The 17,216-nt window shown below is 33.6% G+C and overlaps 2 protein-coding genes across 2 annotated transcripts; both read right to left on the bottom strand.

Moving 5' to 3' along the window:
* Nucleotides 1-3,480: 3,480 nt before the first annotated feature.
* LOC145956189 (uncharacterized) lies at nt 3,481-3,909 on the bottom strand. Its single transcript, XM_083071754.1, has one exon. It carries the CDS (start codon nt 3,907-3,909, stop codon nt 3,481-3,483), a length of 429 nt encoding a protein of 142 aa, XP_082927880.1.
* A 2,035-nt stretch (nt 3,910-5,944) lies between these two features.
* Nucleotides 5,945-9,990, bottom strand: LOC109810128 (thylakoid ADP,ATP carrier protein, chloroplastic). The gene is made up of 10 exons (XM_020373512.3): nt 9,560-9,990; nt 9,385-9,441; nt 8,141-8,203; nt 7,970-8,026; nt 7,804-7,887; nt 7,552-7,620; nt 7,364-7,476; nt 7,103-7,272; nt 6,578-6,656; nt 5,945-6,299 (listed from the first exon to the last, which is right to left on the bottom strand). The coding sequence occupies exons 1-10, from the start codon at nt 9,899-9,901 to the stop codon at nt 6,191-6,193; spliced, it is 1,143 nt and encodes a 380-aa protein (XP_020229101.1). The 5' UTR covers nt 9,902-9,990; the 3' UTR covers nt 5,945-6,190.
* Nucleotides 9,991-17,216: the final 7,226 nt, after the last annotated feature.

The raw sequence follows: 17,216 nt of genomic DNA, 5'->3' as shown, positions 1-17,216 counted from the left end.
TGAGCCATGAGAATAGAAGAACTGAATAGATTTCATTAACAGGTGCCTCATTAAAAACCTCATCGGCCAAAACCCCTTTTCACTTTTTTATAAGGGGAGAAAAGACCGATCAAGGAAAAGAGTACACCATCTATTTACACAAGATCTTGTTACAACATATACTAGCTATAATATGTCTTCAAATGAGATGCGTTCCAAGTTCTCGGAATGACCTTGCCTGAAAGTTCTTCCAATTTATATGCACCGTTTTCCAAGCTATGCCGGACCCGAAATGGGCCATCCCAATTAGCAGCCAACTTTCCTTCTTTCGGATTACGCCTCGCCGATCCTTGTGCTCTCCATACCAGATCGCCTTCTTTAAAACTTCTTTTGATAAGATTAGAATTAAATCTACGAGCCATCCTCTGTTTGCAAGCTTCAGCTGTGATTTCTACTCTGAGACGAACCTCGTCCACCATATCCACTTCCGCTCGGAGAGACATATCATTGGTATTTTCATCAAAATGTATTCTTCGAAAAGATGGTTCTCCGACCTCCACAGGTATCATGGCGTCGGTGCCGTATGTTAGCCGAAATGGTGTTTCTTTAGTCGTGGACTGAGGCGTGCATCGGTAAGCCCATAGAACCTCCAACAACTCTTCCGCCCAAGCTCCCTTAGCATTCCCCAACCGTTTCTTCAGTTCGCCTAGTATTACTTTGTTTGCTGCTTCGGCCTGCCCATTAGCTTGCGGGTGTTCAACCGAGGTAAACCTGTGCTTGATACCGAGATCCTGAATGAACCGATTAAGTTTCTGATCGGTGAACTATAAACCATTATCAGTAACAAGTGCATATGGGATGCCGAAGCGAGTAATGATGCTTTTCCATAAAATTTTTTGAACATTGGCAGCTGTGATACTGGCAAGTGGTTTGGCCTCGACCCATTTTGTGAAATAATCCACAGCTACCAATAGAAACTTGCACTGTCCTTTGGCGATCGGGAAGGGACCTAGAATGTCCATACCCCACATCGCGAATGGCCACGGTGAGCTTATGCCGTGAAGTTCTTCAGCCGAAGCATGAATGAGGTTTCCATGTTGTTGGCAAGATGTGCAATGTTTGACAAACTTCAAACAATCATCCCGAAGAGTAGGCCAATAGTATCCAGCGCGAAGCACCTTGGCAGCCAAAGTTCTTCCTCCCGAGTGAAAACCGCATATGCCTTCATGGATTTCTCTTAGAATATAATCAGCCTGTTCGGCCTCAACACACTTCAACAATGGGACCGAGAATCCTCTTCTATATAGCTCTCCACCCACCATGGTATACCTAGCAGCCTGAGTCCGGAGCTTTCTAGCAGCCAATGAGTCAATCGGCACTCTTCCATGTTCAAGATAATCTACCATGTCAGTGATCCATGTCCAACTGGACCTCTCGGTTGCCAAACATTCGGTAATGACCATACTTGGAGCTTCAAGGTCTAAGTGTAGCGTGGTTCTCAGCTGGCCGGGTTTTCGAGTGCTACTTGCCAACCGAGCCAACTGATCTGCTCTTCCGTTACACTCTCTGGGCGTGTGCTTTACTTGAACTTCTTCAAATGTGTCACGCATTTTTTGAAACAAGTGATAATATTTCAATAAGTTCGCATCTTTTACTTGAAAATTATTATTCACTTGTTCGGCTACAACTTTTGAATCTGTCCAGCATTCCAACCGGCTAACCCCAATTTCTCGGGCCAACCTTAACCCTGCCAGCAGTGCTTCATATTCAGCTTGGTTATTTGAGGCTTTAAACGCAAATCGTAACGACTGTTCAAGAACTAATCCTGTAGGTCCTTCTAAAATTATACCAGCTCCACTGCCTTGGTTATTAGAAGAACCATCCACATGCATCGTCCATAAATCATTCTCAAAACAGCCCTTTGGCTGTAATTCATTGACAAAATCTGCCAAATATTGAGACTTGATCGGCCCTCGAGGCTCAAATACAATTTCAAACTCCGATAACTCAATCGACCAAGCCATCATTCTTCCTGCCAATTCTGGTTTGCGCAATACCTTAGATATCGGACAATTGGTTCGAACAACAACGTGGTGACTCTGAAAATACTGTCGGAGACGCCGAGCGGTATGGACAAGGCCTAGTGCCACCTTTTCCAAAAGTTGGTACCTCGTTTCAGCTTCTTGTAGCATTCGGCTAACAAAATAAATAGGTTGTTGTCCACCTTTTTCTTGAACTAAAACGGTACTTATCGCATCATTAGAGACACACAAATAGACCACAATCGGTAACTGCAAGTCGGGTTTTGACAGTATAGGCGGCGAACCAAGACGCTCCTTTAAAGTTCGAAAGGCCTCTTCACATTCGTCCGACCATTCAAACTTTTTTGATTTTCTCAGCAATGCCACAATAGGTTTGGTTATTTCGGCCAAACAAGGGAGGAATCGTAACAACGCTGTAAGCTGACCTGTTAACTGCTGAACCTGCTTAAGGCTTTGAGGACTTATGATGTTGATGATTGCCATACACTTGTCGGGATCAGCTTCAATACCCCTTGCCGACAGCATAAAGCCGAGGAACTTTCCCCTAGACACTCCAAACACGCACTTCTCCGGGTTGAGTCTCATATCATACTTGCGCAACTGCTGGAATGCCTCTGATAAGTCTAGCACATGCCGATCGACATTTATGGATTTAACAACCATATCATCTACGTACACCTCCATGTTCCTACCTATCTGGTGCTGAAAAACTTTGTTCATCAATCTCTGATATGTTGCCCCTGCATTTTTCAACCCAAAAGGCATTACTTGATAACAATAATTGGCCGAATCAGTGATGAAAGCTGTTTTTTCTTCATCTCGGGTATGCATGGGGATTTGGTTGTACCCCGAATAAGCATCAAGAAAAGTTAAAATTCCATGACCCGAGGCGCCATCAACTAATCGATCTATGTTTGGGAGCGGATAGGCATCCTTAGGACATGCCTTATTGAGACTTGTGTAATCAGTGCACATTCTCCACTTCCCATTCGACTTTTTTACCATCACCACATTCGCCAACCAAGTAGTGTAATGGACTTCCCGAATAAATCCGGCATCAAGTAACTTAGCAACCTCCATTTCAACTGCAAGCTTTCTTTCTGTCCCCATCTTCCTTTTACGCTGCGCAACTGGTTTAGCCTCGGCACAGATTGATAATTTATGACACATGACCTTGGGATCCACTCCAGGCATGTCGGAAGGCGTCCATGCGAAAAGATCTTTATTTTCCATTATAACCCTACATAGAGCCGAACGGTGTTCCTCATTCATATCGGCACCGATGTACGTAACCTGTTCAGGATATGCACCTATCTGGAAATGTACTTTTGACTCTACTGGCTCCACACGCTCTTCGTTGTTCATTCTCGGATCAAGATCCCACACATGCTGCTCTACTAATGCCGAAACATTCACGTCGTATGTTCTTTTTGATTTCGATTTCCTTTCTTCTATCGGTTCAACACGTAGACTGGCATAATAACTCCCTAGCAGCCTTTTGATCGGCATGAATTGTAATTACATTTCCTTTGTCAGACGGAAACTTCATTGCCAAATGTGGCGTTGAGATAATGGCCCCTAATGCATTTAAAGATGGTCTACCGAGGAGAATATTATACGAAGTGTTAGCATCAACCACAATATACTTCACTTGAACCTCCCTACTTTCCTTTTCATCAAAACAAAATCGTGTGAAAAGTTTTATATATCCCCTGGTACTGACTCTTTCTCCTGCAAAGCCGACCAACGGATCATCATAAGGGAGCAATTCTTTTTCAGAGATACCCAACTGCTTGAATGTGTTCCAATATAATATATCCGCCGAACTGCCCTGGTCGATCAACGTTTTCTTGACGATGCAATTGTGTATTTCTACACTGATAACCATCGGGTCGTCCTACTTTGGATCAATGCCTTTGAAGTCAGCATCGGTGAATGTTATTGTTGGTAACCGCCGAGAAGGCTGTCCATGAATGGAGTTTACCGATCGGATGGCTCGAAGATGCCTCTTCTGAGCCGAAGAAGTTGTGCCTCCACCCGCAAATCCCCCTGTAATAGTATTAATGACTCTCCTATGCGAAGGTATCGAGTCATCTTTTCGTTCGCGCGATCTACTTCTTTCACGCCGAGCTCTATCAGAGGTTTTATCGGAACGGTCTTGCCTATACCGATCTTGATATTTGGGTTGATATCTGCGAGTTTGGGACGAACCTGACCTGTCCACAAAGTTATGCAACTTACCCTGCTTAATCAAATCTTCAATTTTGTCTTTAAGGGCCGCACATTCATCAGTTGAGTGTCCGCGATTACGATGATATCGGCAAGATTTACTAGTATCGGCCCGTGGTGGAGTGGATGCTCTCTTCGGAATTGTTAACACTTCGGAAGCCAAAGCTTGTTCAAGTACTACCGAACGACTAGTGTTGAGTGGAGTGTATTGAGTGTATTTTGGACCTCGACTAGGGCGATCCCGAAGAGATATCTCCTTCCCTCGTCCCCTGTATGGTTGTTTTATCTGCTTGTCTACCTTGCCAGAAGATTCAGCTCGGGCCTGACTACGATATTCTGCCAATTCCTCCATCTGCATGTATTTATCAGCCCTTCTTCTTAAATCATTCATGTCCAAAGGAGGTTTTTTACAGATACTATTAACGAAGGGTCCTGGTTTTAATGCGGTTGTGAGATGATGCAATGCAACAGCAGGATTAAGATCTCGAATCTCCAACGCAGCCTTATTAAACCGATCCATAAATGTCCGAAGAGATTCCTTCTTATCCTGCCTGATACCAACCAGAGACAAAGATGTTAGACTATGAGGGCGACTTGTCGCAAATTGAATAGTAAATTGTGAAGACAATGTGTTGAACGAGTCAATGGAATTGGGTGGGAGACGAGTGAACCAACTGAGAGCTCTGCCCTTAAGAGACGTGGGAAAAATCCTACACAACGCAGCATCATCTGTTGTACTCAAGGTTACCTGTGTCAGAAAAACATCTAAATGCTCATCAGGATCAGTAGTACCATCATATTTGTCAATGGGCAGAGCCTTCCAATTATCCATTAAAGGGAGTTGCATAATGGAAGGGGTAAAAGGATGCCGGTGTGATCCGACAGTGGTCATATTTGCCGGACGACCCACAGTGGGTAAAGCTGAAGGAAACTTCTCAGGGGCTACTGCCGAAGCATGAGGAGCCGACGTATGCACCGCGTGAGACTGGTACGATCCTTGAGTTTGTGTGTTAGTAACATGAGTAGGTTTCCATGTTGTATCCTGACTTTTCAACGCTTCATTCTCAGCCCTCAAGGCCGAAAGCTCTCTTGCATCCTTCTCTCTTTGTTGTTTCATTAGTTCCATTTCTTGTTTCAGCAAACGCACTGTTTCAGAAAGATCAGTTTCATCCACCACTTCCACATGCTCCTCAATGGGACGATCTTGCGTGTTTGTTCTCCTAGTTATCGGCATCGTTCTTCTCAACAGACTTCCAACCAACTTCGTTCGGCCCCACGGTGGGCGCCAAATGTACCTGTATAAGGATACACCAAATAGTCTTCCTGTATTCTGAAGGCTGAACGAACGCTCCAATCTAATATGAGTGAAAGGGTTTGTACCTGCAAAAGGCACTCCAACGCTCAAGTCAGCACGGGCACAGAAATCTAGGGTAATTAATGAACAGTGACGTTACCTTTTGACCTGAGCTATTTATACTGACATTCGTGGGCCCTGGACCTTATGGGCCCTGTAAAAACTTACCATACTAGGTAATACTTTCTTAATCAGCTCATTAACCTTTAATGGTTTATTAACGATAACTAATAGAGATGAGCCGAACCAGGTAATTGATTGGCAATCGGCCACCTGATTCGGCCTTTCGGCGACCGATAAGAAGGTGGCTAAACACCCCTACCTGTACACCACCAAAAAGTACATCTAAAATTCTTTCAAATAAAAAATAAAATATAGCATTACAGTAACTATTGTGTCCTGTGCAAAACTTCCAGCCCTGAAACACAATATTGGCTGCTGGTATAAACTCATAACTGTATACAGTTTGGCTATCCAAAAGGCAATTACCGCAACTACGAGATAGCATTGCCGAAGCATTAGTTCTAACGAATTTCAGCAGGAAAAGAATGGCTGAAGCAATGAGTCCTAAGTTCACTGTCATTGACTATTGAGGTTTCTTTTGTTTGTCGCGGTTTTCCTCGGTAATTGTTTGAAACTCTTTCTCACTAGCTGCAATTAGGCGCTTGACAATGTCATATGTAGTAAGCCTGATGCTGTAGAGATAACCAAGAACTGTATAAGGTAGTGGTCATAATCTACTTCTAATTAAAATACATGATCGTGTTTATCTCTACATATATCATAGTTGTGCATGTTTAATAGCATGGCGGAAGCAGAAATCTCAAATAAATAAACTAATTTTAGATAGAATTTATGTTCCAGCAAACGTACCGTGTGTGACAAGACTGGAGTTAAGAATCAACAATAGTGGAATTTCATAGGCACAGTGCAAAGATTTGAAAACATAACTAGAAATAGAAGACCCAAGTACCTGCTATTTGGTAGGTTTTTCAAAGCATTGGGCACGAATCCGCGATACAAGCCAATAATCCCATCCCTTGCAACAATACCTGCATCAATAAAATAATTAATTTGGCAATGGTACAAAACTACTGAAACATTAAAGCTTAAAAAATACCATCATTTAAATAAATCCCCAAAAATAAAACCACCTTGGGAGTACAAAATTAAAGTTTTCTTTTTTATTTTTCCCATAGCGTTGACCACTTGATTGAAACCACTGTTTGCGTTTATCTGTTAGTAGCCAGTGTACATGCCTTTATTACAACTTACAATCACTTCACTAATCACTAATGAATTCCTTTTCCTTATGTTTGGTAGGATGAATTTGACTTACTAAAGAATAAAGATGGGTTATTACTGATTATTCTGCATGTTAGCTTAAAGGAATATCACAATTCCTGCAGCAATAGTGACAATTATTTTATATATTCGTTTATAATGTCTGCACAAATATATGTTAGTGACCAAAACATGCTGATGCTGAAATCCTAACCTGGAATGGCATCTAATACCGTCTTATAAGGTGTACCCTTCAATTGCATCTGTCTTCGCACTGTGTCCAGAGGATAGCATGTAAGTGTGGCAAGAGATGCTGAAAGCACGGCAGTGAGTAGAGATGTTTCAGTTCTCTTTTGATATTTCTCTGGCAACGACTTCTTTAATCTATTGTCCATGGAAAGTCAGAATATTTCAATTTCAATGTGTACCCAATATGAAATGTTCTTAAAAGATAAAATATTACTAATGAACTCACAAATCAAAAACACAAAAGTTCACTGCAATATATGGAGCTATTCCAATCAGAGAAGGCCCAAGGCCATAGTAAAAAGACGCAAATCCTTCCTCTCTTAGCATGCTCAACGCAACCTAGAAAAAGCCAGAATATGGTTCATTAACAGAGGAAGATCTAGTGAAAATAATTCAGCAGGCTAATTTATATACCTGTGACATTGTTCGGTAACCAGGTTCAACAGCTAATCGTAATCTCAGGACATCTAATGGGTAGGTTATCTACATGAACAAATACAAAGTTAGATACATAGATTGAAATTAGGATATGAGAAATATATAAAAAGATAAATAAGAAATTGCTCATTTGTGTTACTTAAACACAAGGCTTAATCCGTGGCAACCAATAATTAACATCTTGAAAGCAACTTTAAATCATCCAAGGGCATCACAATAATTACTCACAAAAGTTGATGTCATTCCAGCAAAAGCACCTGCTGCAAGTCTTCCCACAACAGAGAGCTCACCATCCTTTCCCTTGAATAGTTTCTATAAAACCAAAAGTAAAACTTAGACATGAACATGCAAATATTGGGGATAATAAATTTGTAAAAGATAATAAACAGCTAACCTTGTAAATTTCATAAGCAAAAAGCTGGACAGCACTATAAGGTATAACCCGAATCACCTGGAACATTAAAAGTAGAAACACTAAAACAAATGAAAAGACTGGTCAACTTATTAAGGAGATAAACATACAGAAATACCAATTACCAATAAATTCGTTCCTAATTATAGAGACCTGGGGGAGGTTGCCCTTCCAATAACCTTTAATGCCTTCTTCCTTCCCAATTACAGTTATGGCCTGTAAATCATGTCAACATAAGTCCCAACACAAATTTCATAGTCAATTTTCTAATCATTCACCAGAGAGCTCAATGATCATCAAAGAAATGGGGGAAACTGCTAAACTATGCATTTAGGACGTGATATATAAATCCTTAATCATAGAAGATAATTAATCATAGACATTTGACAAAGCTATACATTGGCTATCAACTTCCTAACACAACCCCCATCTTATTATTCAGGCTTGGGACCAGCTATGCAAATATTTGCAACAAAGCACAACACAGGAAGATAATTAATTAGTAACATAAGAAAACCTTCTATCATTTACTTGGAAATCTCTCTCACAATTTGACAATTTTCTATCTAATAAATAGCTACAGTTGAAATTACAAGGTTTCAAAGGAAAAGGAGAGAAAAAAAAAACTGATTAATTTTAAATGTCATCATGTCTGATTTGTTACAAATGCTCATATCTAAGCGAGGCCAAGTACTGTTGTCGCATAACTAGTACAAACCTAATCAGTAAGACATAACCCTTTGCAAAACAATAACAATCCTAATTTATTCCACCAGCTACAACTATCATGCTACAATTTTAAGGGAAAACAGCCAAACAATTCCCCAAAGATTATCAATCATTATAAAAAAAAAATTAAACAGAGATTTTATTAAGCATTTAAAAACACTACAATCACAAAACCACACTGTCCCACTTCCAACAGTGAACTTCCACAAATCATTAACACATACAATATTTTATAAACAGTGGTCAAGAATAAGCCAGCTACTCCACACTCTGCTCTCAAAATTTCCTATACAAATCTCAAAAGATAGGCAACAAAATAAACAAGAAGGTGACATTCAGTTATCATTTTCATTTTCATTTCATTTCATGTTTTCTAATTTGCACGAGAACAACATTTCATTGTCGAGTTATTACTTTTTCAGAAAATAATAACTAAATGACCACCAAAATAATCAATACTGTATTTGTTTTTCTTCTAAACGAGACCTGGCCCCATTCTCCATACCAAGAGAAGCACCAATATATAAAATCAAAACACGATACACGATGAACCTAGACGTAATTTTAAATTATATAACAAATACACACGCATTATAGAATTCAACCATAGCGACATAAATTAAACAGAAGCAAACACCGCAAAAGAAGTTGCCATTACTCAATCATACCTCAACGAGACCAATCGCCTTCTTCGCACTTTCTTGCCCAACTCGCACGCCGTGAGTCTGCAAATACGCAATGTCGTTTTCACCGAACTTTAAGTCTTCACAATAGTATTAATAATAACAGCAACAACAACAAACGGCGACACCGAAAACGAAACGAAACGAAACGAGAGCGCACCTGCATGAGGAGCTTGATGCGGTCGAGGGGGGCGGTGACGCTTTTGGCGGCGGCGCCGGCGATGGCGCCGGCGAGGAACAGAGCGGCGTCTTTGGGGATCAATGCGACCACCGCGAGCGGGTGGCGGAGATACTGAGACGGCGTGGGCGCGAATTGTTTGTCGAATTTGGTTTGAGCGACGGAGACGCTGGCGAATTTGCAGCGCGTGAGAGTGGGAGTGCGGGGTGCGAGGGCGAGGACGGCGTCGTTTCGGAGGGTGAGGGGAACGACGTCGTTGAGGGAGGAGTTGGGGATTGGGATGGCGCGCCACGTCAGCGTGGCTCTCTCCTGGGATTGTGTCATGTTGGGAAATTGGAAGTGTCGGAGGATAAGTTGGTTGGTGCAGAGGCCACAGAGAGAGAAAGAAAGAGGTTGGAGCCAATTTATAGTACTACGTAAGTATGAAACTATGAATCAAAGAAGAAAGACAGAAAAAGGATCGTTATTTTTATTTTTATTTTTTTATCCATTTTTTTTTCCTATTAATTTATGTATTTTTTTTTTCCGTTTTATACCTTTTTTTAATGCTCTCTCCGATCCACAGTTGGATCCTCTGCAGCTGTACTGACTCTTCAGTAGTGATCTTGGCCCCTGTAGATTAACAATTAAAGATTTTTTTTTTTATAAGATGTAAATTAAAAGGATTGTTTGGTAAAATGACTCTTGCATTAATTATTTATAAAATACTCTTTACTAAATTCATTTTTTATAATTTAATAATAAGTACTACTTGAAGGAGTAAATTTTGTATTAATATTATAATTAATTTAAAAGTATTTTTTTTAATAAATTTAATCTTATTAATGATACTACTTCTATTCTTATTTTTAAAGTTCACTTAAAATAATCATTTGTTCTTTCATATAAGAAACCATTTATATATAGTATTTAATGTACTAATTATTTTTAGACTATAATTTTAATAATGTATTTGATAAAACTAAAAGACAAAAAAATTGATGGTCCGTGAAAGAAGAAGTCAATTTTTTTTAGTTGTTATATTAGACTGATAATCCACTACGTCATAATATTGATGTAATGCATATAAAAAAAACTATTTTGATAATATTATTGAGATTTTATTAGATATCGCAAGCAAGACAAAGGATATATTAAGGCCCGTTATGATTTGCAAGACATGGGCATTAGAAAGAATCTTCATCCAATTGATATTAGTTGAGGTGATGCAATGTTTGTAAAAGCATGTTTCTCAATGACTTTGGAAGAGAAGTCTACTTTTTATGGTGTTTTGAAGGGTTGTAAGTTACCAAATGGTAGTGCATCAAACATTTCAATATGTGTGCACATTATGAAAAGAAAATATCTAGTTATAATAGTCATGATGCACATTTCATGCTACATTACTTACTACAAGTAGCAATAAGAAGCACAATGCCAAATGTAGTAGCTCATCCTCTAATTCGTCTTGGTTTTTTTTTTTTCCGTCCTTTATGCCAAAAAGTTATCCAAGTCCATGAGCTAGATTACTTACAAGTAAAGATTGTAGAAATACTTTGTCAACTGGAGATGATTTTTCCTCCTAGCTTTTTTGACATAATGGTTCACTTACCTATTCATCTTTCCAATGAGGTTAGATTGGGTGGCTCGATTCAGTTTCGGTGGATGTATCCCATAGAAAGATTTTTATGTAAGCTCAAGAGTTATGTTCGCAATAGAAGTCAGCTAGAAGGTTCTATTGCCAAGGGCTATTTGGCTGAAGAGACATTGACTCTTTGCTCAAGATTTTTACATAAAAATGTGGAGACAAGCTTGAATAGAAAGAATCGAAATTATGACCTCAATGATTCATGTGAAGTAGATGCAGCTGATCATTTCACAAGTATTGGTTATCTTTAAGGGGAGAAGAAAAATGGGGAATCATTTGCTTTGGACTTTCAATCTTTAGCCCAAGCCCATTGATACATCTTATTCAATTGCAAAGAAGTTCAAATCTATATCTGGTGTGAGAAATTCTCACTTTCCATCTATTGATTATCACTAAATTATTTCATTTTATTTTTATACTAACAAATAACATTGTTGTCATTGCAGAGAGTATGATGATAGTATTAATAGTCACACTAAAAAACAGAAGTGGGCTAAGGCAAAAGTGCATAGATAAGATTTTAGTGAATGGTTTAGAAATCGGGCCATGAAAAATGATGTGCCATTTCAGCTTAAAGAATTGTCAAAAGGACCAAATACTATTGCAAATAGGTTTTAAGGCTAACTCATTAACATATATAGATTCCACACTATGAAATGAGATGCAAGATGGAAAACTCAAAATTCTAGTGTGACATTGGTTTCGTTAACTCCTAGTTTTGCAAGCTCTAAGGATGAAAATCCCAAGATAGAGCCTATCTCTTATTATGGATTAATTACTGATATCATTTAGTTAGAATATTATGGCCACTTCAATTTTGTGTTGTTTAGGTGTGATTGATTTGAGGTTGAAGAAGACAAATAAGGACTTATTTGTGTACACTTCAACAAAAGATGTTACCAAGATGATCATTTTGTGCTAGCTTCTCAAGTCCACCAATGTTTTTATGTCAAAAATCCTTTTAATGAAAACATGCATTATGTTATGAAAACAATGCCATAAAATGTATTTAACATGAGTTAACATGAGTGACCAGTTGGAGAATCAATCCAATCCTCAAGTAGTGAATCTGCTGAACAAGCTTTTCAATCAATCTTTGGTAAAGAAAAACCTAGTAGAGTTCGATGTCTAGGAAGAATGATCACACCAAGTATTTTAAATAAAAATGAAGAAATTGTTGCTTTAAAGAAACAACATTTTGTTGAGATAGGTTCAATGGCTAAGATAGTTCAAGGACTACAATGTCTTATAAGATGCTTGCTAAAGGAAATTAATCCAGAATTGGATGACCAAGCTTTGGATAGTATAATGAAGAATGCTATAAGCAATGAAAATAGTGTAGCACCTCCTTCTTCTATCTCAACCCATATTCTTGGTCATGATAAGGTATAATTTATGCCTTTGTCAGGGGTAAATTATATTTTAGTTCATTCCTCTGCATATACCAAACTAGTTATGGAAGTTTTCTTGTGTATAACTAGCTTTAACTTATGTTAATTCACTACTAGAAAAATTAATATTTGTGACGAATTTTGTGACGGAAAAAATAGCATCGCTAATAGTGACGGATTTTGTGAGGGAATTTTAAGTTTTGTGACGGACTAGAATTTATTGACTTTTGTGACGGATTTTGTGACGGAATATATTCCGTCTCTAAAAATCCGTCACAAATTTCGTGAATAAAAAAAAAAAAATTGTGACGGATTTTGTGACGGAAAAATTTTCGTCTCTAAAAATCCGTCACAAATTTCATCGCTAAATAAAAAAAAAAATTTGTGACGGATTTTGTGACGGAATGAACTTCGTCTCTAAAAAATCCGTCACAAATTTCGTCACTAAAATGAAACAATTTAGTGACGGATTTTTCCCTCTCAAAATTCCGTCACAAATAGGTTAAAATATTTTGTGAAAAATTTGTGACAAATTGTTTCCTCTCAAAATATTAAATTTTATTTATGAAACTTTTATATTTAAGAATTATGCATAATTAAAGAAAATATGTTAAATTTTTTTTAAGAAAATAATAAAATTAAAAATATTTTATTTCATTAAAGGACTAAAATAATTATGAAATTCATTTAATTAAATAAAAAATTGTCAATTTTGAACATAAGAAACTAAGACATTCATTAAAAATATTTTAAAAAAAACTTGTGAAATTAAAAAAAAAAAATATTAATTTAATTTTGGCTTAATTACATTTTTGATCCCTCAAGTATTGTAATTGTGTAATTTTGATCCCTAAGATTTTAATTGGATAATTTTAGTCCCTAAAGGATTGTAATTGTGCAATTTTAGTCGTTTAATTTTTAATTGAACAATTATAGTCCCTCAAAAATCATAATTGTGCAATTTGAATCTCTCCCATTAAAAATTTAATAATTTTAAAATTTTAATATATATATATATATAATAATAATAATAATTTAAAATTATACAATTATTTGCTTATTTAAGTTAACATATACTATAATTTTTATTAATGTAACAATTGATATATATTTATTATTACTAAATAAATAAAATTTATATATTATTAATAATTTAATATTGCTAATAAATTAATATCAATAATATTTTTAGTATATTTATAGATAAATTGATAATTTGATAAATATAACTTAGTATATATTAATATACTTTTACAAAAATATAAATATAGTAGATAAGATATGTATATTTATATTTTTGTAAAAGTATATTAATATATAATAAGTTATATTTATCAAATTATTAGTTTATGTAGAAATATACTAATAATATTATTGATATTAATTTATGAATAATATTATAAAAATATAATATATATATATATATATATATTTTTTTTTATGTATTTATTAATAATAAATATATATCATTTGTGTGACACCCTCTACCCCACATACCATAACACAAATAACAAAAATTGAATAACATAATATTTTTCATAATTGAAATACCAAACATGTTTAATTCAAATCAAAACTCATGTATTTGTGGAATTAAATAGATATTCATACATGTCATGCAACAAGGAATACAACAGAACAATCAAAAAGCAAAATATAAACTTGCATAGTTTGTTTGTTTCTCTCAGGGTTCTCTTAAGAACCTACATAATATTCTAATCCATACAATAAACATCTTACTCATATAATTGTCTCTTACAATTGCATTCTCTTATGGTGTGTTTGGATGAAGAATTTTACAAATTCAAGATTGCATTCTCTTATGGTGTGTTTGGATGAAGAATTTTACAAATTCAAGGAATTTTAAATTCTTGGTATTTGAATTACTTTGATTTCAATTTCTATCATTCTTAAAATATTTTGTTTGGATAATTAAGTCAATTCAAATATCTCAAATATTAAATTATTAGGTTAGATATGATAATTTGATTCCATCATGATAAAATTAATTTTAAAAATATATTTATATGTTGAGATTTTTAAAATAAATTTTATAAAAATAAATATTAGCTAATTTTTAAATATTTAATAATTTTAAAAATTAATGTAAGATAATATTTACTAGAAAATCTTGTTTTTAATTTTAATGTGTGCAAAATATTTTCATATGACAAAGAAAAAGTTTCCAAGACAATAAATTTCAAACAAATAGTCAATTTATCTGCTAGAATTGAGGATTTAGACAATTTTATAATTTGCCACACAATCTATTATATTTTTCATTTATTTCATTCATTGTCAATATAAATTTAATTATAACATTATTTCCAATTAAATTATTTTTATTTTCACTATTTTTTTCTTAAATTGTTATATGCATTATAATTTGTCACATACTATATTATATATTTTCATTTATAGTAAAAAATATGAATTTAAATTTTAACAAAAATATTCTTTTTTAGAATTTGTTTGACCTTTCTAGATTTGTTTTGATTTCAATTTCAATGTTTACTTAAATGAGTGATGAGTATCCTCGATTTCCATATTTCTTTTAGAATTAGGCTATAAATATAACAAAAAATTTAGAATTAGATTGATTTTCTGGATTTTATCTTCTGAATTTATTTATCTTGATTTCATTTTCAATTTTTATATAATCGGGTGATAAATATGAATAAAAAATTATATATAGTTAGCTTTAATTTTTCTAAATTTATGTGTTGTTATATATATATATATTAATTTCTTTTTTTTTATATTTTAAATTTCACAATGAAGATAAAAACATATTTAACAATTACTTTGATCTCTTGACTTGATTATGTGAATTTAATTTATTTAATTGAATGATCAATATTAAAATATTTTAAGAACTAACTCTAATCTTTTCAAATCACTCGGTTGTTATTTGAGAATAATAATCAATACTACCAGAGAGTTGTTATATGGTATACTTAAGAGTGACAATGATAATTTACAAGTTTTTAATTATTTTTTTTAACTTTAATTGCTTCTAAATGAAGGAAAAAAAGTAAGAAAACAAGATAACTTGAAACCCTTCATTGAGTCATATCAGAATATTTATTATAATTTTAATTATGATTTTTATAATCTTTTGATTTAATACTGGATTTCTTTTGATTATAATATTTTAATGTATTTTATTTGAAGTATCAGTTAAAATATTTTATTATCTTTTCATTTTAATTTATTGTAAAATAATAAGAATATTTAATTTAGTATCATAAAAAAATAATCATTTTAAGATTTAATTTATTTAATTTCATTATTTATTATAATACTTTTAGTCATTATATTGATAATTTTTTTTAATTAAAATATATTTCAAAATTTTAGTTAATTCATTATCATTCACTTATTTTATTAAAAAGTGATCAAATATAATTTATTTTCAATTAATTTAATAAAATAAAAACTTTAAAATATATATTTAAAATCTGTAACAATTTCTTAAATACTAATATTTAATTAATTTTAATATAGACTAAATTTAATATTAGAAAATTTATTATGATTTTAGTTATAATTTTTATTATGTTTTGATTTAATATTGGATTTATTTTGATTATAAAACATAGTAAATAAAATCTAAAATGTGTATCAATATATTTGATAAAAATATTTAATTAATTTTTAGTTTCCCTCTAAAACCCCAGGTGAAATTGGAGAAGATCAGTAGCGGTGTGCCTGTAGCCCATCCCTGACAGTGGATATTATCCGTAGATAAATTCTGTAGGGAAAACATATTTTTATTATCTTTTCATTTTTATTTATTATAAAATAATTAGAATATTTAATTTAACATCATTAAAAAAATAATCATTATAAAATTTATTTTTTTTAGTTTAATTATTTATTATAATACTTTTTAGTTACCGTATTTATCAAAAAATTATTTTAATTAAATATAGTTTAGAATTTTAATATATAGTAAATTTAATATTAGAAAATTTATAAATATTTTAGTTATAATTTTTATTATCTTTTGATTTAATATTGGATTTCTTTTGATTATGAAAGATAGTAAATAAAACCTAAAATCTGTATGAGTTTATTTGATAAAAAAGTTTAATTAATTTTAATATATAATAAATTTAATATCAAAATATTTACCTGGATTTGAGTTATGATTGTTATAATCATTTGATTTAATATTGGATTTTATTTATTATAAAACATAATAAATAAAATCTAAAATTTGTAGTAATTTCTTTGATACAAATATGTAATTAATTTTAATATATAATAAATTTAATATCATAATATTTATTATAATTTTAGTTATGATTTATATAACTAAAATAGAATAGAATAGTATGTTAATTACTATATGAAGTGATTTCTTGTAGATTTATTTGTCAATTTATAATTATATATTATCTCAATTATCTATGATAATTTGTCAAAATTAAATTAATTGGAAAAGCATTATTAAAATGGTCTTTTGTATTTATTTGGTACTTTCTCTGGACCTTAATTTTTGTGTTTAGACTTTTTCTTTTGTTCCAATTTTTATTTTTATTTTTATGTACATGGCAGAAACCAAAATCTAAAAAATTTCAGCTTACCTCTAAAACAAATCCCAAAATCTGGAATT

The sequence above is a fragment of the Cajanus cajan genome, chromosome 3 (genome assembly GCF_000230855.2).
Source record: "Cajanus cajan strain Asha chromosome 3, NIPB_CcT2T_4, whole genome shotgun sequence".
Classification (NCBI taxonomy): Eukaryota; Viridiplantae; Streptophyta; class Magnoliopsida; order Fabales; family Fabaceae; genus Cajanus; species Cajanus cajan.
Note: the sequence above shows the minus strand (reverse complement) of the source record. Positions and strands in the feature narration are given on the sequence as shown.